This window comes from Rhinopithecus roxellana, chromosome 1 (genome assembly GCF_007565055.1).
Source record: "Rhinopithecus roxellana isolate Shanxi Qingling chromosome 1, ASM756505v1, whole genome shotgun sequence".
NCBI classification, from domain to species: Eukaryota; Metazoa; Chordata; class Mammalia; order Primates; family Cercopithecidae; genus Rhinopithecus; species Rhinopithecus roxellana.
Genome location: NC_044549.1, coordinates 58,161,930 through 58,183,043, shown reverse-complemented (window position 1 = coordinate 58,183,043; position 21,114 = coordinate 58,161,930). Strand labels below are relative to the sequence as shown.

The 21,114-nt window shown below is 45.2% G+C and overlaps 1 protein-coding gene across 2 annotated transcripts; it reads left to right on the top strand.

Moving 5' to 3' along the window:
• The first annotated feature begins 1,645 nt into the window (after positions 1–1,645).
• FBXW12 (F-box and WD repeat domain containing 12) lies at positions 1,646–16,754 on the top strand. 2 transcript variants are annotated; one of them, XM_010370499.1, is made up of 11 exons: positions 1,646–1,747; positions 2,088–2,261; positions 2,712–2,749; positions 2,948–3,105; positions 5,003–5,121; positions 7,978–8,187; positions 9,078–9,236; positions 10,370–10,580; positions 11,400–11,578; positions 11,655–11,785; positions 16,591–16,754. In XM_010370499.1, the coding sequence occupies exons 2-11, from the start codon at positions 2,172–2,174 to the stop codon at positions 16,685–16,687; spliced, it is 1,392 nt and encodes a 463-aa protein (XP_010368801.1). In that variant the 5' UTR covers positions 1,646–1,747; positions 2,088–2,171; the 3' UTR covers positions 16,688–16,754. The 2 variants fall into 2 exon arrangements, with proteins under 2 accessions (XP_010368801.1, XP_010368806.1); XM_010370504.1 differs by lacking the exon at positions 2,088–2,261.
• Positions 16,755–21,114: the final 4,360 nt, after the last annotated feature.

Genomic DNA, 21,114 nt, shown 5'->3' with positions numbered 1-21,114 from the left:
ACTGCAACCTCCACCTCCCAGCTTCAAGCAATTCTCCTGCCTCAGCCTCCCAAGTAGCTGAGATTATAGGCACCCGCCACCATGCTCAGCTAATTTTTTGTATTTTTAGTAGAGACAAGGTTTCACTATGTTGGCCAAGCTCCTGACCTGGTGATCCACCCGCCTCGGCCTCCCAAAGTGCTGGGATTACAGGCGTGAGCCACCACACCTGGCCCCCGTTCCTCTATTTCAAATTCATTCATTCACCATTTGGCAATTTGTTTCAGTTTCCTTATGTTTGCCTTCTTTCTCATCTGTCTTCTTTTCCATTTTATTCCTCCTCTGTCTTGTCTCACAGTTCACTTACACTTATATTTCCTATCTGTATGTTTTACAATATTTGTGTTTTAATACTTTTAAAATATCCTTTTACTATTTCTTCTCTTCCCTTGTCATATTTTAAAGTGTTTTATTTCTCAGACCTCTATATCTTTGCATTAATTCTGTTCCTCTACAGTAGAGTCTGTTCCAAGCTTTCTCTCTTCCTGTGTCCTTCCACGGCCCTGGCTCTCTGCATTATTTCCTTTTAATGAAATACAAATCTTTTCCCCTTGTATTTCTCTCACTTCTCTCCACACACCCCTTGTCTCGCCTTTCCCCATGCCCCTTTAGGTGCTTCTTGATCTTTGCTTTTCCTTTTTAATTCCTCACCATTTCAATTTGTAATTTTCCTCTCTCTTACTACTGTGTAATAAATGGGACTCCCGACAACCACTCCTGTGTGTCTGCCTGGAGGCAGCAGTCTTTTTTTTTTTTTTTTTTTTTTTTTTTGGAGACGGAGTCTTGCTCTGCCGCCCAGGCTGGAGTGCAGTGGCCGGCTCTCAGCTCACTGCAAGCTCCGCCTCCCGGGTTCACACCATTCTCCTGTCTCAGCCTCCCGAGTAGCTGGGACTACAGGCGCCCGCCTCGTCGCCCGGCTAGTTTTTTGTATTTTTTAGTAGAGACGGGGTTTCACCATATTAGCCAGGATGGTCTCGATCTCCTGACCTCATGATCCGCCCGTCTCGGCCTCCCAAAGTGCTGGGATTACAGGCTTGAGCCACCGCGCCCGGCCGGCAGCAGTTTTAAGAAGGGTTGGCCACTGAGCCTCACAAAGGGACCCCCATTTTATGCTGCAGCGAAGTACCATAGACTGGGTGGCTTACAAACAACAAATTTATTTTTCAAAGTTTTGGAGGTGAGAAGTCCAAGATTCACCTGTTGGCACGGTCAGGTTCTGGTGTGGGCCTTCTTCCAGGTTGCAGCTGACACCTTCTCATGTCCTCATATGACATAAACAGGGCTAGAGAGTGTTCTGGGGTCCCTTTTATTAGGGCACTGGTCCCATCATAAGGACTCACTACCTGTGACCCACTTACCTCCCAAAGGCCCCCCACCTCCAATCACACTGAGGGTAAGAATTTCAACATAGGAATTTTGAGAGGACACAAATACTCAGGCTATGACACGGTCTTTAGAAAATCCCAGAATGAGTTGTCAGGTTCTTGGGAGATCTGTAACTGTGGGAAAGCGTCACATCCCAGGGAAAGCCACCGGCTGGGAGAGCCATCCCCAGCAAGGCCTGCCCCCTTTGCGCGGACCTCTGTGGAGAAGCTGGCTTGGCACGTTCTTTCTCCTCCACTGCAAAGTTAAATGTGAGAAGGTAGAAACCCAGAGGCCACGCTGGCGCTGAGAGATGAGCCCCACTCACCAGATTCAAGATCCCAAGGTAGGCACAGACATGGGGCAAACTGACTCCAATTCCAGGAGTTGAGACACTGGGATCTGATCAAAGTGAGTGCATTCGGTGACATTTCCTAGAGGGTCCTGACAACTTCATCTGCAGCTGGGGCTGCCCCAGGTTCTGCACCTCCAGCTCACAGTGCACAGGTGTTGCTGAGCTCCTGTAAACAATGAACAGCACTAACAAGTGGGTTTAGGTAGGGATGCCACCAGCTGTGTGGATGAGGCCCCGGAGAGAGGCCGGGATGGAGGTCAGCCCAGGAGTCTGCACACCTGCAGCTTGTTTCTACCGCACACGGATGGGCACAGGTGAAAATCTTTACAAGTGCTGCAGACTTTGGCAAAGCCTTTAAATTCAGAGCAGCCCGGAGAGGAGAAAGGAAAGTGGATGTGGGTTCAGGCTGTGTGAAATGGAGATCCAATTGCCTGACTTAGCTTTGAAGCGAATCTTCTCTTTCCTGGACCTGTTTGGCTTACTGCAGGCTTCCCAGGTGAACAAGGTAAAGGCCTTCCACTTCCCACTGCCCCCACGCCAGCTGCTTCTCTCGACCAGTTTGAGCACCACTTTGCAGAATAGCAGAGGGCTACACTGAGGCTTTGGGGGTTAGCATCCTTCACTCTGAAGGCCTCATATTCTGTTAAACGGAAAGGACAAGCTGACATCCAGGAGTTGTACTGACTAAACAGTCCTTGAGGCTCCCATTTCAAGCCCTAGGAAATCAGAATGTCTTCGTGTGAACTCATGAGAATACCCAGTGCTTGTATGAGCAGTGACAGGTCTCTGTTGTTACCATTTCCTTATCTCCCCACACTGGGGAATGCTTCGAGAGCTGGAATCCCAGCTGATTAGCCTGTGTGGGCCCAGCTCCCAGAACAAATAATAGCAGAGCATTGCCCCTACTCTCTGATGTAACTGATTGCCTGCTTGTCTCTTCCCTTCTCTCCCATAGCATTGGAATAGGATTGCAGAGAGCGATTTCCTGTGGAGGTAAGGAAAGGGAAAGAGTAAGGAGGGAAGGGGAGAGATCTGACTGCACACCCATGCTGTGTGCCGAGGCCTGTGTGTGGCTGTGTTGTGAGATATACACAGGAAAGTTAGTGTGAGTAGGGGGTTGTGATATAACCGGGGCTCTGAGGAGGTGAACTGACTGAGAACAGCCTGATGGGACTGTGATTCTGTTTCCAGGTCGCTATCTCTGGAGAGATGGGACTGCAGCAACTTCACTGATCAACACCTGGGCACACACACATGGAAGCAATTTTTCCTGCATCAAAGAAGGAAGGAGCTTCAGTTGGCATTGGCACAGCCGCATAACTTTATCTACAAAGTAACTAAGAACATCGGTATGGGGACAGGTGCCCTAGAGGAACATGAGCAACTTGTTTTCAGAGGTCCACTCTATTTGATTTTTGCTGTGTGCAGTTGTGTGTTCTCACTCAGTGAAAGGAAAAGGAATTAAAATTGAACCAGACTGGTTTGTCGTGATAGCCATGCGATGTCTCCCTGCTTCCTCTCTTGTCCCCACCATCTGTGCTGAATGAAGAAACTAGAGTGATTTTTTTCACAACATAAAATCAGGTCCTGTTACTCCCTTTTTCCTAAGGCTTCTCATCCCTCCCAGGATAAAAATAAAAAAAAATTAATGGGAAACTTTAAAAAACAGGAGGATCTCTTGAGCCCAGGAGGTTGAGGCTGTAGCAGTAGAGCCTACGTATGCATTTATTTAGAGACAGGGTCTGGCCCTGTCACCCAGGCTAATTTTAAAAAATTTTTATAGAGATAAAGCCTCGGCCGGGCGCGGTGGCTCAAGCCTGTAATCCCAGCACTTTGGGAGGCCGAGACGGGCGGATCACGAGGTCAGGAGATCGAGACCATCCTGGCTAACATGGTGAAACCCCGTCTCTACTAAAAATAGAAAAAACTAGCCGGGCGAGGTGGCGGGCGCCTGTAGTCCCAGCTACTCAGGAGGCTGAGGCAGGAGAATGGCGTGAACCCGGGAGGCGGAGCTTGCAGTGAGCCGAGATTGCGCCACTGCACTCCAGTCTGGGCGACAGAGCGAGACTCCGCCTCAAAAAAAAAAAAAAAAAAAAAAAAAAAAAAAAGAGATAAAGCCTCAACCTCCTGGGCTCAAGAGATCCTCCTGCCTCAGCCTCCTGTGTAACTGGGACTACAGGGGTGTCTGTCCCACCACAACCAGCTTTTTTTTTTTTTTTTTTTTTTTTTTTTTTTTTTTTTTTGAGGTTAAGTCTTGCTCTGTCATCTAGGCTAGAGGGCAATGGCAATCTCAGCTCACTGCAGCCTCTGTCTCCTGGGTTCGAGTGATTCTCCTGCCTTAGCCTCCTGAGTAGCTGGGATTACAGCCGTTTACCACTATGCCTAGCTAATTTTTGTATTTTTAGTACAGATGGGGTTTCACCATATTTGCCAGGCTGGTCTTGAACTCCTGACCTCAAATGATCCACCTGCCTTGGCCTCCCAAATTGCTGGGATTCCAGGCATAAGCCACCATGCCCAGCCATAGTTTTTTAATTTTTTTGTACAGATTAGGTATTACTTTGTTACCCAGGCTGGTCTTGAACTCCTGAGCTCAAGCGATCCTCCAACCTTGGCCTCCCAGGCATGAGCCATTGTACCTGACCTAACCCTGATAACTTTTTTTTTTTTTTTTTTTTTTTAGACAGTCTCATTTTGTCACCCAGGCTGGAGTGCAGCGGCATGACCTTGGCTTACTGCAACCTCCGCCTCCTGGGTTCAGGCAATTCTCATGCCTCAGCCTCCCAAGTAGCTGGGATTACAGGCACCTGCCACCATGCTAATTTTTGTATTTTTAGTAGAGACAGGGCTTCAACATGTTGGCCAGACCAGTCTCGAACTCCTGGCCTCAAGTGATCAGCCCACCTCAGCTTCCCAAAATGCTCTGATTACAGGCGTGAACCACTGTGCCTGGACTTGATAACTCTTTTAAAACTCAGAAAAGTTCTCTGATGGAGATATTTTAATATGCCTTTTATATCTTTGGAAACTGAGGATGAAAAGGAAAAGCAAGTTGGCCAACATCTCCCAAATGGCCAGTCTGCCATGGGAACCTGTGTTTGGATGACTCTGGAGCCCAATTTCTATCTTCTCCATATTGTTACCCAAACCTTCCTAAGAGGGTACAGAAATATTTTAAATTATCTTCTTTTGGTTTGGATCATCCCTTAACTATCTGGTGGCCAAGTCTTCTGTGTTTCCTTCTAGCATATGAGATGGAGTTGGCTTATCTCTCAGGAAATAGCCTGACAATGAAAGAACAGGAGAAATCAATCATTTGTAGTGTATCTCCAAAGCAAGAGCTTTGCGCCTGGGATGTGCAAGAGGTGAGTCTGGCCAATATGTAGCAAAAGTACTGCATTGCATCCATCCTGTTCTGTATGTATGTGAAACGGAAGTGCTGAGAGAAAAATACTCGGAAGTGGTAACAAAAACAAAGTGTCAAATCAGGTTTTCTATCATGTAATTTGTGACCTTTTCATTTGGACCATAGACACACATAGAATTCACGTTTGTTGTTGTTTTTGTTTGTTGTTTGTTTTTTGAGATGGAGTCTCACTCTGTTGCCCAGGCTGGAGTGCAATGGTGCAATCTCGGCTCACTGCAAGCTCCGCCTCCCGGGTTCACACCATTCTCCTGCCTCAGCCTCCCAAGTAGCTGGGACTACAGGTGCCGGTCACCACGCCCAGCTAATTTTTTTGTATTTTTGTAAAGATGGGGTTTCACCGTGTTAGCCAGGATGGTCTCAATCTCCTGACCTCGTGATCCGCCTACCTCGGCCTCCCAAAGTGCTTTGATTACAAGCGTGAGCCACTGCGCTTGGCTGAGAATTTACTTTTTAATTTGTGTTTCTATCTATAAATTTGTATAAGGTCTTATTTGCTATCAATAACATGGAGTGCCTTTGTGAAATAATTTTTGGGTTTTGTGCATGTTTATTACCTGTTCTATTGCCTCTTTGTCAATGAGTGGCATTTGTTATATTGGCTTTTTCAGAAAGTAGTCTCTAGCTCAGATGATCTCCAAGGTGCACAAAGGATTTATCTCAAAATTGAGTGTGGCTTTTGTCTAATTGTATAAACTGCAGTGAGGTTCTTAGACCCACAAAGTTTTTGTTAGAGAATTACATTGGCAGAAACACTGCCAGCTTGGATTTAAAGGGGCCAAAACACACAAAAGGAAAAGAGGCTTTTTGGATTTCAGAACTTTGGCAGGAAGCAGACTACCAAAACAATTTAGCTAAAAAATTGGGCCACCATATATAGAAAGTAAAGGATGACTCAGACAGAATCAAGAACCTAGAGAGTAGAACCAAGAGTCATCAAAAATCTTTCTTGGGCCTTGAGTCCTAATCAACAAATTGCCAGCATGTTTTCTATTGGATTTCAAAATTTCTTGTAGCAGTGATTCCTCTTTTTCCATTTTCACCTTTTCTGAATGACAGCAACCATTATCCTGTGCTTACCCCACACTTGTACTTTGGGGATGGTGAGGGACAGATAACTTGTATATTTAGTTCAAAGATTTTCACATCAAGATAAACTGAATCTACAGAGCTTCATCTATACCTGGACCTAGAAACAATGAGATCCTAGATTCTGCAATGATACTATCATGGTATGAGACATTTGAGAGCTTTGGGAGATGGTGGATATATTTTCACGTAGGGGAAAGTGAATCACTGGAGGCTATGGGGCAGGCTACGGCTGCCAGTCTCTTGAGATGGCCCAAATATCATTGCCCAACAATAATCACAATCAATCTTGTGTAGTCCACTGCCGCAGTGAATAGGGCTGACCTGTGGAACCAATAGAGTATTGTGGAAATTATGATGTGTAATTTCTGAAGCTATGTCACAGAAGACACTTCTTTACTCATGGGTCATTAGCTCTTGGAAATCCAGTCACAGTGTTATGAGAGCTCTCAAGCAGCCCTGCAGAGAAGATCTGTGGGGTGAGGGACTGAGGACCCCTGCCAGTAGCCAACATCAACTTACACAGCTATATGAGAAGCCATCTTGGAAGTGAAACTTGACTTCATCCTCATGAGAGACCTACAGCCAGAACTACCCAGTCAAGCTGCCCCTGAATTTCTGATCAAAAGAAACTGAGTTAGCAAAAGCCTGTTTCAAGCCACTAAATTTTGGGATGCTTGGTTATGTGGCCATAGATATTACTGCATAGGCAACTTGTTATAGTGTGAGGAATCAAAATAGTGATTACATTTGAGTGTGGGGAGCCATGGGGGAGTTGTTAAATAGAGCACATGCAAAGAGGACTTTGGGAGGGCTTAGAAGTGGTACATTGGCATTCACTTGTGATAATTCATTAAACTTCGTGCTCTTTTCTTGTATAATATACTTCACAATTTTTTTTTTTTTTTTTTTTTTTTTTTTTGAGATGGAGTCTCGCTCTGTCGCCCAGGCTGGACAGGCTGGAGTGCAGTGGCCGGATCTCAGCTCACTGCAAGCTCCACCTCCCGGGTTCAAGCCATTCTCCTGCCTCAGCCTCCCAAGTAGCCGAGACTACAGGCGCCCGCCACCTCGCCTGGCTAGTTTTTTGTATTTTTTAGTAGAGACGGGGTTTCACCGTGTTAGCCAGGATGGTCTTGATCTGCTGACCTCGTGATCCGCCCGTCTCAGCCTCCCAAAGTGCTGGGATTACAGGCTTGAGCCACTGCACCCAGCCTACTTCACAATTTTTTTAAAGGCTAAAGAATCATCTAGAAAGAACTATTCTATCTTGTATGTAATGTACAAGCTTGAGGAATGAATAACAATTTTAACGATAGTTAATACGTTCTGGGTTCCTACTGTGTCCTAGGCAGAATTCTAAGTATGTTTCATGAGTTGTGAAAGGTAATGACAGCCTCATTAGAAGGCATGATAGAAAGCAACTTGCTGAAGCTGTACTGTTAGTAGGAGGCAGAGGTGATTTGAACTCAGGAAGTCTGATCATTCTTTGCACCTGTTATGTACCAAGTTCTTGTCTCTGAGCATAGTGCGTAGTGCCTGTTTTCATGTTCACTCCTCCAAAATATTGAGATGTGGAGAATTTTCATATCTTTTGCCAGAAGCAAGAAGATCTGATTTGGAAGAGACTTCCAAATAAACATGGACAGAATGAAAGTACAGTAGATGTAAGAGTTCCTTGAACACAGATTGTGTTACTCTTGTTCTCTAGGGTACCATGATCTGGTCAAGCCCAGTCCAGGAGTTCTATTTCTCAAATCTGGTAACCCTCCCTCAGATGCATCTTGCCATCACTATGGATCGGAAAAAAACTATCAAAGTGTGGAATTGTCAGGACAGGGATGCTCTGGCCATTCTCCCCATGCCAGAGTCCTGTTATTGCATGGAAGCCTATCTCACAAAGGATGGCCCATTCCTGACGGTAAGTGAGCCCTGAATTTACAGGGGACCAAAAAATCAAATGCCTGCTGTTTTGTCAGGCATCTGTGTCACATTACTGTCCTATGCCTTTTTTTTTTTTTTTTTTTTGAGATGGAGTCTCACTCTGTTGCCCAGGCTCAAGTGCAGTGGTGCAATCTTGGCTCACTGCAACCTCTGCCTGCTGGGTTCAAGCAATTCTCCTGCCTCAGCCTCCTGAGTAGCTGGGACTATAGGCACACGCCACCATGCCCGGCTAATTTTTTGTATTTTTAGTAGAAACAGGGTTTCACCATGCTGACCAGGCTGGTCTTGAACTCCTGACCTCATGATCTGCCCACCGCAGCCTCCCAAGTGCTGGGATTACAGGTATAAGCCACCGCACCCAGCCTATTTCTCTTGTAGTCATCCCTTCTACATACCCTATGAGTCAATCACAATATATCAATGAATGTTATACAAGCCTCCATGCTATCTTGGCCCTTGACTTGCCTCAAGTACATTTCCCCAGCCATTCTTCTAAAAACAAAAAGCCAAAAACTTTCTGAATTACTTTATATGTGCCTCTTCTTTCAAGTGTGTGTTATTGTCCAGTCCATGAACTTGGTTGGGGACAGTCGAGGGAGAGAGATGGCTTTGGGTGACATTGAGAAAAAGCATACTGTTGATGTGCTAATGAATAACTGTCCTTGAGAAGAATGCTTTGGGTCTTGGAAAGTTTTATTCCACGGGATTATCCCAACAGTGTCTCAAGCTAGACTGGTCAGAGGTTTTGATCTCCATTATGTGATTGAAGAAACGGTGGCATATCTTGCAGCTGACAGTGCTGCCTACTCTGTACTTGAGGATTTCACATATCTTCCTATTGATGTGGTGGGGATGTTTTGGTTTCAGGTTGGCGATGTTGCAGGTGACATCTACACATTTACACTGCCTGGATTAAGGGATGTTTCTAAAGTTACTGCATTTCAATATGGTATTGCACTTCTACACTGCTCTCCTGACAAGAAATGGGTATTTGCATGTGGGACATATAGTCGTACCTTGCCACAGGTAGGTGCTGTTCTGTGTATTTGAACTTCAGGATTGGAATGTCAAGTTAGGAAGCATGCAGAGAAACTGCAGAGCTCAGTGAGGACCAGGCACACTGCTCCCTCTCTCAGACCACATCACAAGGGGAGTCCATTGTGATGGTCAGGAAACAATGTTCTTTGAGGCAACAACATCCAGTTGCTGTGGCAAATGTTAATGAAAACTCATTCATGAAGCCCGAATTTGCCAAAGAGATGGAGGAGGGTGAGACAGGTATCAAGAAATAGGGATTGCTGGGCATGGTGGCATGCACCTATAGTCCCACCTACTCAGAAGGCTGAAGCGGGAGGATCGCTTGAGCCCAGGAGTTCCAGGCCATAGAGTGCTATGCTGATAGGGTGTCCACACTAAGTCTGGCATCAATACGTTCACCTCCTGGGAGCAGGGGACCACCAGGTTGCCTAAGGAGGGGTCAACTGACCCAGGTCAGAAACAGAACAGGCCAAAACTCCCATGCTGATCAGTAGTGGGATTGTTCCTGTGAATAGCCACTGCACTCCCGCCTGGGCAACATGGCGAGACCCTACCTCTTAAAAAAAAAATTTTTTTTTTTTTTACAAAAAGATCTTTGACCTTGTTCTCTTTTGCCTTCTTTACTTTTATCTATGTTGGCTGGAAAGTATAGAGAAGTCCAAAAGTAACTGAATATGCAACAGCCTCTGAATATCACTCTGAGGAAGGCTTTGGCCTTTGAGCAGACCTTTTGTAGGGGGGCACTGGTGGACTGGGCACCAAAGAGGGAGGAGTTCAGAAGGCAGGTAGTAAAAGCCACACAGTCCTTGACTTGTTCTCCAAGAAGGGAAAATCTGCTTAGCCAACCTCAACTTGACCAAGGGTTCAACATGGTGAGATGGTTGTGTAACCCCTTGGCATGCTTCAGGGACACTGTTCTGTGAATGGGACAGGAAGGATAGGAAGACAGTGAGTTCGTTGTATGCTGGAGTGATAAGCAGTGACCTCTCATCACTCCTGAGATGTTGAACAAAGCTTTAGCCACAAGATGAGAATTTCTAAGAAGGCTCTTCTGGAGTCACTCCTGTACTGAGAGGCTGTAAGTTCCCTTCCCCTGACCGCGTACGCGATGCTCTCTTTAGGTATTCCTCACAGAGTCCTTAGTGAGACCATCAGAAGGCAGTGCTCCTCTGTCTACCTCTCTCCCACATAAATTATGTGTCAGCGCCTGCTGGACCCCAGAGGTGAAAAACAGAATAACACTGATGTCCCAAAGTAACACTGGAAAAAAGACAGAATTTATCACCTTTGATCTAACAACCAAGAGGACTGGAGGCCAAACAGTCATCCAAGGTAGGCTGTGCCATATTAGAAATGCTTGTTTCTCTTCCTCATTACACAGTCATTCATGTTTAGCTATAATAAATGGGTCAGTCTGTAAAAAGGGAGCAGGGGATTTCTTTTTTTTTTTTTTTTTTTTTTTGAGACGGAGTCTCGCTCTGTCGCCCAGGCTGGAGTGCAGTGGCGCGATCTCAGCTCACTGCAAGCTCCGCCTCCCGGGTTCACACCATTCTCCTGCCTCAGCCTCCCAAGTAGCTGGGACTACAGGTGCCCACCAGCATGCCCGGCTAATTTTTTGTATTTTTAGTAGAGACAAGGTTTCACCATGTTAGCCAGGATGGTCTCGATCTCCTGACCTCATGATCAGCCTGCCTCGGCCTCCCAAAGTGCTGGGATTACAGGCGTGAGCCACCGTGCCCAGCCAGGAGCAGGGGATTTCTTTAGCTGGGGGTGAACCCTCCCTAGTTTGGCTCTAATACCCATGCTGACCTCTTCCCCAACCCTGCCCTCTTGGGTGAACACATATAGATTTCCATCATGTTTTAGGGCCTGCATTCCAATGTTCCTTCCCACTACAGGTTTTGCCTCAATGCCCAGGGGATTGTTTACTGTCCACAAACTTCTGTTCATATGTCCTAGCGCCTGTTAACCACAGTCAGTGATATGTATTTGTCAGGCCACTGGACTACCCTTCATTTTCCTCCCTGGAATGAAGTCTGTGGAAGTGGGGACTATGCTTTTTTATTCAGTATGAGGATATTGTTCTTATTCAATGATCTGATATTTACTTCCTTATGTGTGTGTATATGTGTGTGTTTTACATGAAAACAGCACATGAGATTGCAAGTTTCCAGTTGGCAGCTCATCTGGAGTCCCCTATTTGGATGGGAGCCAACGATGGATATACGATTGTCTTTACCAATGGGCCATACTTGTTACTCTTCAGCATCACTGGCTTTCTGCTGCAACGATTTGAGGACCACCAGGCAGCCATCAACAACTTCTGGGTGGTATGTATGATTCTCCTCCACTGCTTTTTGATCTGACTTTGACTCCTTGGCCACTCACTCTGGCTATCCTTGGAAGGATCCTCGCTATGTGCTCACCACATCCAAGAACTCTGTGCACGTGTACATGTGGGAAGAAGGAGGCCGCCATCCATACCTCAGGAGCTGCTGTCACCTGGAAAACATATGGCATGATCCCACAACACACGGGTAAGCTCTGTTTTGTGACCTAAACATTGCCTGAACACTTTTTTTTTTGAGATGGAATCTCCCTTTGTCACCAGGCTGGAGTGCAGTGGCGTGATCTCAGCTCACTGCAACCTCCGACTCCCGGGTTCTAGCAATTCTCCTGCCTCAGCCTCCCAACTAGCTGGGATTAAAGGCATGGTGCCACCACACCTGGCTAATTTTTGTATTTTTAGTAGAGAAGGGATTTCACCATGTTGCCCAGGATGATCTTGATCTCCGACCTCTCGATCTCCTGACCTCGTGATCCGCCTGCCTCGGCCTCCCAAACTGCTGGGATTATGGCGTGAGCCACCGTACCTGGCCAAAAACTTCTAATTTCTACATCAAGAGGAATGAAGGGACACAGGGATTTTTTTTTTTTTTTTTAAGATTCTTTGAGGATAGATATCAATAAACTCATGCCTGAAAAGAGAATCGCTAGTTCTTGAAGTCATGGCACTTGCAATAGATGTTAAAAGTCTTCCCAAAGTGGCTCTCAATTTATATTCCCACGAGCAGTGGATAGATTATGTCCTCAATACCCTGTGTTTTCTTGCTAAGTTGTACCTTTTGTGAATTCATTAGCCACTTGGTTGCTGCTTCCGTGAGCTGCCTTTCCCTCCATTTTGTTGATTTTTGCCCCTGGTTTGCTTGCCTTTAAATTGTTTTTCTTGAGATTTTACATAGTATACGTAGAAGTCTTGACTCTCAAGGCTTTGCAGGCATTTTCTTCCAGATTATTGCTAGTCATTATACTGCTTATAGTGCTTTTTTGGCGACATCTAAGAAAATACATATATCCTTTGCACTGCCAACACCACTAAAAAGAATTTACTGTGAAGCTATACCTCTAATCATTCAAGTACGCTGGCTGTTCATTACAGCAGTTGTGATGTTCAAGAGCTGGAAACTCCCTAAGTGCCCAAACATAAGAGATTGTTTAAATTACCATCTTATGGGCCGGGCGCGTAGCATAGTGGCTCATGCATGTATTCCCAGCAATTTGGGAGGCTGAGGCAAGATGATCACTTGAGCCCCGGAGTTCAAGACAAGCCTTGGCAACATACAGAGACCCTGTCTCTACAAAAAAAAAAATTAGCCAAGCATGGTGGTGTGCACTGGTGGTCCCAGCTACACAAGAAGCTGAGGTGTGAAGATCACTTGAGCCCAGAAGTTGAGGCTGCAATGGGCCATGACTGTGCCACTGCACTCCAGACTGAGTGACACAACAAGACCCTCTCTGGGGGGATTTAAAAAATACGTATTGAGGCCGGGCGCGGTGGCTCAAGCCTGTAATCCCAGCACTTTGGGAGGCCGAGATGAGCAGATCACGAGGTCAGCAGATCGAGACCATCCTGGCTAACACGGTGAAACCCCATCTCTACTAAAAAATATAAGAAACTAGCCGGGCGAGATAGCGGGCGCCTGTAGTCCCAGCTACTCGGGAGGCTGAGGCAGGAGAATGGCATGAACCCGGAAGGCGGAGCTTGCAGTGAGCTGAGATCCGGCCACTGCACTCCAGCCCGGGCAACAGAGCGAGACTCCACCTCAAAAAAAAAAAAAGTATTATATATATCTATACACACAGACAGACAGACACACACACACACACACACAAAATCAATCATATTGTCATATTGTCCACAAAGAGATAGTTTTACTTCCTCTTTTTCTATTTGGATGCCCTTTATTTCTTTCTCTTGGCTGACTGCTCTAGCTAGAGCTTCCTAGCTAGAGCTATCACTACTGTCACTACTAGTCATTACTATGTTTACTAGGAGTGGTAGGAGTAGGCATCCTTGTCTTGTTCCAGTTCTCAAAGGGAATGTTTCCAGTTTTTGCCCATTCATTATGACATTGCCTGTGGATTTGTCATTGATGGCTCTTATTTCAAGGTATGCTCCTTCAATGCCTAGTTTCTTGAGGGTTTTTGTCACAAAGGGATACTTCATTTTATTGAAAGCTTTTTCTGTGTCTATTGAGACGATCATATGGTTTTTTGTTTTTAATTCTGTTTATGTGGGGAATCATGTTTATTGACTTGCATGTGTTGAACCAACCTTGCTCCCGGGAATGAAGCCTACTTGATCATGGTGAATTAGCTTTTTGATTTGCTGTTGGATTCAGTTTGCTACTATTTTCTAGAGGATTTTTGCATCTGTGTTCATCAGGGATATTAGTCTGTAGTTTTCCTTTTTCATTGCCAATACCATTTATTGAAGAGACTGTCCTTTCTCCATTGACTGTACTTGGTACTTTTGTTTAAAACAAAAATCAATTGACCTTAAATGTGAGGGTTTATTTCTGGGCCTTCTATCCCATTCCACTGAACAATGTAACTGTATGTATGTCAGTATCATGCTGGATATTTTGTTTACGGTTTGTCTCTGGGGATAAAAACACAAGAACTGGCCAGGTGTGGTGGCTCACGCCTGTAATCCCAGCACTTTGGGAGGCCGAGGCAGGTGGATCACAAGGTCAGGAGATCAAGACCAACCTGGCTAACACGGTGAAACCCTGTCTCTACTAAAAATACAAAAAAAATTAGCTGGGCGTGGTGGCGGACACCGTAGTCCCAGCTTCTTGGGAGGCTGAGGCGGGAGAATGGCGTGAACCTAGGAGGCAGAGCTTGCAGTGAGGCGAGATCACGCCACTGCACTCCTGCCTGGGCAACAGAGCGAGACTCCGTCTCAAAAAAAAAAAAAAAAAAAAAAAAACACAACCATGATGTTTTGATTACTATAGTTTTGTGATGTATTTTAAAATCTGGTAATGTGATGCCTCCAGCAAATGTGGTAATGAGGTTTGCTCAAGATGGCTTTGGCTATTTGGGGTCCTTCTACACTCTGTGTGCTTTATTTGTTGTTTGTTTATAACATTCTGCTGCTGACCAGGGATACTCTGTTTTAATTGGTGTATTAACTTCTTTTAGTATTTGAAAAATGTTTTGCCTCTTCCTTCTGGCTTCCATGATGTCTGATGAGAAATCCATTGTCATTCAAATCTTTGTATCTCTAGATAATGTGTCATTTTGCTCTGGTTGAGTACAGGTTATTTCCTTTGTTTTTCATTCTCAGAAATTTGATTAGGATATGTCTGGTATGAAGTTCTTTGAGTTTAACCTGTTTGGGTTTGATTAACTTTTTGAATCTATAGGTCTATGAATTTGGGGACATTTTCAGCTATTATCTCTGCAGTGCTTTGTGGGCAGAGGAAGGGGTACCATTTCTTTTTTTTTTTTTTTTTTTTTTTTTTTTTTTGAGACTGTCTCACTCTTTTGCCCAGGCTGGAGTGCCAGTGGCATGATCTCGGCTTACCACAACCTCCACCTCCCGGTTGCAAGCAATTCTTCTGCCTCAGCCTCCCAAGTAGCTGGGACTACAGGCATGCACCACTGTGCTCAGCTAATTTTTGTATTTTTAGTAGAGATGGGGTTTTGCCATGTAGGTCAGGCTGGTCTAGAACTCCTGACCTCAGGTAATCCACCCACCTTGGCCTCCCAAAGTGCTGGGATTATAGAAGTCAGTCACCACACCTGGTCTGGGGTACCATTTCTACTCACGTCAGTGCACTCGGGGAGATAGTTGACAGGATTCCATCTCAGTGTCTTCAGGGCCTGGTGGGGAGGGGGAGAAGTATCACCTTTACTTGAGTTAGTGCAAGGTAGAAGTGGTCAACAGGGTACTAACCCTACAGTTTCTGGGCTTCTGGTGGAGAGGGGTAAAAATGTCACTTCATTAATGCAGAATAAGAATTGACAACAGAGTTATGCTCCCACCATTTCCTCATCACACAGTGGGGAGGGAAGCGTGGCATCTCTTATGATATTCTATTGGAGTAGAACAGGTATACTCAAAAGGGAGCAGAATTCTATTTTAAAATAAAAATCCAGGGCTGGGCACAATGGCTCATGCCTATAATCCCAGCACTTTGGAAGGCTAAGGCAGGCAGATCGCTTGAGTGCAGGAGTTTGAGACCAGCCTGGGCAACATGCTGAGACCCCATCTCTACAAGAAAAAATATATATACATATATATCTAATATATATATATAATTATATATATAATATAAAATATATATTTTTTATATATATATTTTTTGAGATGGAATCTCACTGTGTCACCCAGGCTGGAGTGCAGTAGCACGATCTCGGCTCACTACAACCTCCACCTCCCAGGTTCAAGCAATTCTCCTGCCTTAGCCTCCCAAGTAGCTGGGACTACAGGCGTGCACCACCACGCTGGCTAATTTTTTGTAGTTTTAGTAGAGATGGGGTTTCACCGTGTTAACCAGGATGGTCTTGATCTCCTGACCTCGTGATCCACCCACCTCGGCCTCCCAAAGTGCTGGGACTACAGGTGTGAGCCACCATGCCTGGCCTACAAGATAATATTTTTAAAAATTAGCTGGGCGTGGTGGCGTGTGCCTATAGTCACAACTACTTGGGAGGCTGAGTTGGAAGGATCATTTGAAACAAGAAGATGGAGGTTGCAGTGAACTGACATGGTGCCACTGCACTCCAGCCTGGGCAGCACAGCGAGGTCCTGTATTAAAAAACAAAAACCTCTCCAATCATCATTAAACTAGATAATCTGTCAAATCAGATACTGACAATTCTGGCAATAATATTTGAAAGCAGGTTGAGATTGCTATTCCTGCAAATAATAATCAGTGTAACTTTCCCTGGAAAGAATATTGATATCTTAGTCAAGTTCTAATTCAGTATTAACAATGGATATACCTACTTTCTCTTTTGTTCACTGATGATCTTATTTTTCCATTAACAGCTGCATCTCCAGTGTGATGTGTGATAATGCAAGCATAGTACTTAAGGTGACAGTAAGTGAATCCAGCACTCTGGTGATGTATTCTTTGAATATGTAATATGGAAACTAACAAAATTGACCTTGCATCATCTTCTGCAATGTAGTAAAGAGAATTCCATTTGCAAGCCCAGAATGATTATTTTAGTGAAATTTAGATGTTGTGGCCTGAAGTAGTGTCACATGGCTGTAGTCCCTGCTACTCGGGAGGCTGAGGTGGGAGGATCCTTTGAGCCCAGGAGTTTGAGGCTGCAATGAGCTGTGATTGTGCCGTTGCACTCCAGGTTGGGCGACAGAGTAAGACCCTTAGAAGAAAATAAAAATTAAAGAACAATGGAAGTGGTCATATGACATGGCTGAAGAGATCTGGTTAAACCATTTTCTTGATTGTAAGAGATAACAGATTCTATAAGGTAATACACGGGCAGTGGAGACCAAGGTAGAAGACAGAGGGAGAGAAATGTGTAGAATCATGTACAAAGAATGTCATTTGCCAAAGGGAACAAGAATAAGTAGGATCCCACAAGGATCTGCAATTCCCAGATAACTTAGGTTAAAAGGTGGGTAAAATTGAATGGCTGTTGGGCTTTCATTTTCCAGAAACATGGTGGCCCAGAGCAAAGCATGTATAGCACCTCAGCATTGTTCAAAACTACAAACAAGGCCGGGCGCGGTGGCTCACTCCTGTAATCCCAGCACTTTGGGAGGCCGAGGTGGGTGGATCATGAGGTCAGGAGACCCAGACCATCTTGGCTAACATGGTGAAACCCCATCTCTACTAAAAATACAAAAAATTAGCTGGGCATGGTGGCGGGCACCTGTAGTCCCAGCTACTTGGGAGGCTGAGGCAGGAGAATGGCGTGAACCTGGGAGGCAGAGCTTGCAGTAAGCCAAGATCACATCACTGCACTCCAGCCTGGGCAACACAGCGAGACTCCGTCTCAAAAAAAAAAAAAAAAAAAAAAAACTACAAACACAAAACAAAACTAAAAAATCCATGGTTAGATGGCTGGAATAGAATACAAACTTCCAAAATTGGAGAATGAAAAAAATCCAGAAAATTCAACACATGCTGAAGTTAATGTCTTATTTCATAGAATTCCAAAGACTACATGATGAAATACAGGCCTCCACCAAATTGGTGGTGAGATCAGAAATCTACAAGATCCGGGACCCTCAGAAAAGTAACATTCCTTGTAGGTAAACTGAAGGAAAATTTATTCATTAGAGAAGGGTGAACACCTACCTCCCTCAGCTTCAGAGATGGGTGAAACCAAGTCAGAAAAACAATTATCTTCAGAGAATTCCTAACCATAACAAAAAAAATCACATTTGGGATTTATATCAGTCAAGGTCCCAGGATGGTAAAGATGTCACATACAAATTAAGGTAATTTGAGCAAGGTTTCATAAAGGGACTATTATAATTTGGGGCACAGTTTTGTTTTTTTTGAGTAGATGAATTGGCTCTCTCCAGTCTGTGCCTCCAAGATGACGAAGAAAAGGAACAACAGTCACGCCAAAAAGGGCCATGACCACGTGCAGCCTATTCGCTGCATGAACTGTGCCCGATGCGTGCCCAGTGACAAGGCCATTAAGAAATTCATCATTCGAAACATAGTGGAGGCCACAGCAGTCAGGGACATTACTGAAGCGAGCGTCCTCTACGCCTATGTGCTTCCCAAGCTGTGTGTGAAGCTATAATACTGTGAGCTGTGTAATTCACAGCGAAGTAGTCAGGAATCAACCTCATGAAGGCCACAAGGACCAAAAGCCCCACCCAGATCTAGACCTGTGGGTGCTGCCCCATGACTCCCACCAAAGCCCACGTCAACAGCCGAGTCCTTCAAGACTGAAGACTATTCTCTGGAGAAAGATAAAATGGAAATTGTACTTAATATTGGATGTTGAGTGTGTCGGTGTCAGATAGGGTGGGGATTTTGTGTGTGTGTTAGACCAAGTGTGAAGCAACACATAGTATTTTCATGGGGAAGAAAGCTTATTCATGTAAATTAAACTTTAATTGTTTGCAATCATATCCTTGGCCTCACAATTTGCAGAGCTGTGTAAAATAAAGAGGGTTTAGGCATCTGTAAAAAAAAAAAAAAGCCGGGCACAGTGGCTCATGCCTGTAATCCCAGCACTTTGGGAGGCCAAGGCAGGCGGATCACAAGGTCAGGAGATCGAGACCATCCTGGCTAACACGGTGAAACCCCGTCTCTACTAAAAATACAAAAAAAAAAAAAAAAAAACCCGGGCGTGGTGGCAGGCACCTGTAGTCCCAGCTATTCGGGAGGCTGAGGCAGGAGAATGGCATGAACCTGGGAGGCAGAACTTGCAGTGAGCCGAGATCACGCCACTGCACTCCAGCCTGGGCGACAGAGCAAGACTCCCTCTCAAAAAAGATGAATTGGGAATGAAAAAGTTAAGCCACAGAAATAATAAATCTAGTGTTATTCTAACACCTCTTTAGTGGCCATCCCTCTGGTCTTAGGTGGCTATGGCCACCCACTTCTGACTTGGACTCAGTAATCCAGGTTTGATTTTCTTTTTTCCTCAGACACGGGAAGCACTACTTGGTAGGCACCATCAAGTGGGAACTAGCTAACCATCCCCTACCAGTGAGGGTGATAAATAAGTCACTAGGGCACAGCAAAGCACTGAAGGATAATGGCTGGCTGTAGCTGGCATAAAGAAGGGGTGTTGAATTTTACCATCTCGCCTCTTCCGTTTTCCAGTATGGCCTGAGCTTAGTCACTACTGCTGAGTGGAGGTTAGTTAACTCTAGACTCCAGGGAATTACACAAGGCCATTCCCCTTATGAGAGTACCTCTACCAGATGGCATCACTTTAATGGATGACATTCAAGATAACATGGGAATGGTATACAGATTTGACTGACATGTTCAATAAAAATTTCACAGGAGATGGAAGCATCCCTATCACCACCCACATATGTGTTCCATGGAAAGCACTTGGGACAAACCTAGACCTGCTTCTGATGCCCAGGAAATAAAATTCTAATTGCCCCTGGACCAGGTAACACCGTTGGGTGACACTTGGGAGAAAAATGGATCCTCTGCTGCTGGTTCCAGATGGCCTATGATTTTAATCCCTCCTCTGCTGCTGTGCCTCTTCCTTACCTGAGAAGTTCTTACCCTCACTGGTGTCGACTGTACCTAGTCCGACATTACCTTCTGGCTGCTAAAAGAGGGGTCTATGTGCTTGTAAGCACATTTCACTGTATGTGGATGTCTATAGCAAGCTTTATAGATAGCCAGGGACATACACCCAAGGGCCAGAATATATCATTCTGCTAAACAGATATATCAAAATCTTCTCCTTTTCTCATCTGTTCTCCTGGCTCTTCCCACTAAATACGTAGACTGGCTGTGAATAGGCTTTGAAATTGTAGTTTGTACCCTTGCAGTATTCTGGGTCCTAAAGATGCTTTCACTGACTCCAAGCCCAGGCATTACAAAATAATGTACAATGTAGATTATGATTATGATTATTGAAGAGATCAAGACAAGATCTCACTATGCCACCCAGGCTGGCCTCAAACTCCTGGGCTCAAGCCATCCTGTCTCAGCCTTCCAAAGTGCTAGGATTACAGGCGTGAGCCACAGTGCTGGCCACAATTTTGAAAGAATCTCAGACCATGGGATCAATTGTTGTAAATGAGCCAAAGACAGCCTCCAAGTATTGACTCCAGGACTGTTTATTTTTTATTTATTTTTTAGATGGAGTCTTGCTCTGTCACCAGGCTGGAGTGCATGGCACAATCTCAGCTCTCTGCAACCTCCGCCTCCCAGGTTCAAGCAATTCTCCTGCCTCAGCCTCCTGAGTAGCTGGGACTACAGGTGTGCACCACCAAGCCCAGCTCATTTTTGTATTTTTAGAAGAGACGGGGTTTCACCATGTTGGGCAGGATGGTCTCGATCTCGTGACCTCGTGATCCGCCTGCCTCAGCCTCCCAAAGTGCTGGGATTACAGACACGAGACACCACGCCCGGCCCTGGACTGTTTGATGCAGGCTGAGACCCATTAGCCTAAGATTCTGGGGAAAACTCAAATTTTTACCTACCTAATTATTTTTAAAATGGCCCAAACAAGCAGATTTTTAGTCCTTTAGAGCCTGCCTGCTTTGCATGCTATCTCCCATGCCATCCCTCCCCACAGACCTCATCTGACAGCTATTGCCCTTTGGTAAGATAGTGACTTCTGGTTATAACACCCTAGGCTGCTACAGCCATTCAGAGCTCTATGACCCAGAGATTCTCATCTGCTCCCATGCCCCTGCTGCTGAGCAACATCACCTAGACACAAAGGTCCCCACTCCCATCTCCTCTCCGTGTTCCCTTGCTCTCCTCCCCTTCTGGATGGTGGCTCCTGCACCTCAAGCCTCTAGACGGTCTCATGCTCTTACACAACCCTACCCAAGCCCCACTCAGTAAAGTTTGCTGCCTCCCATGCTCACATATTTTTC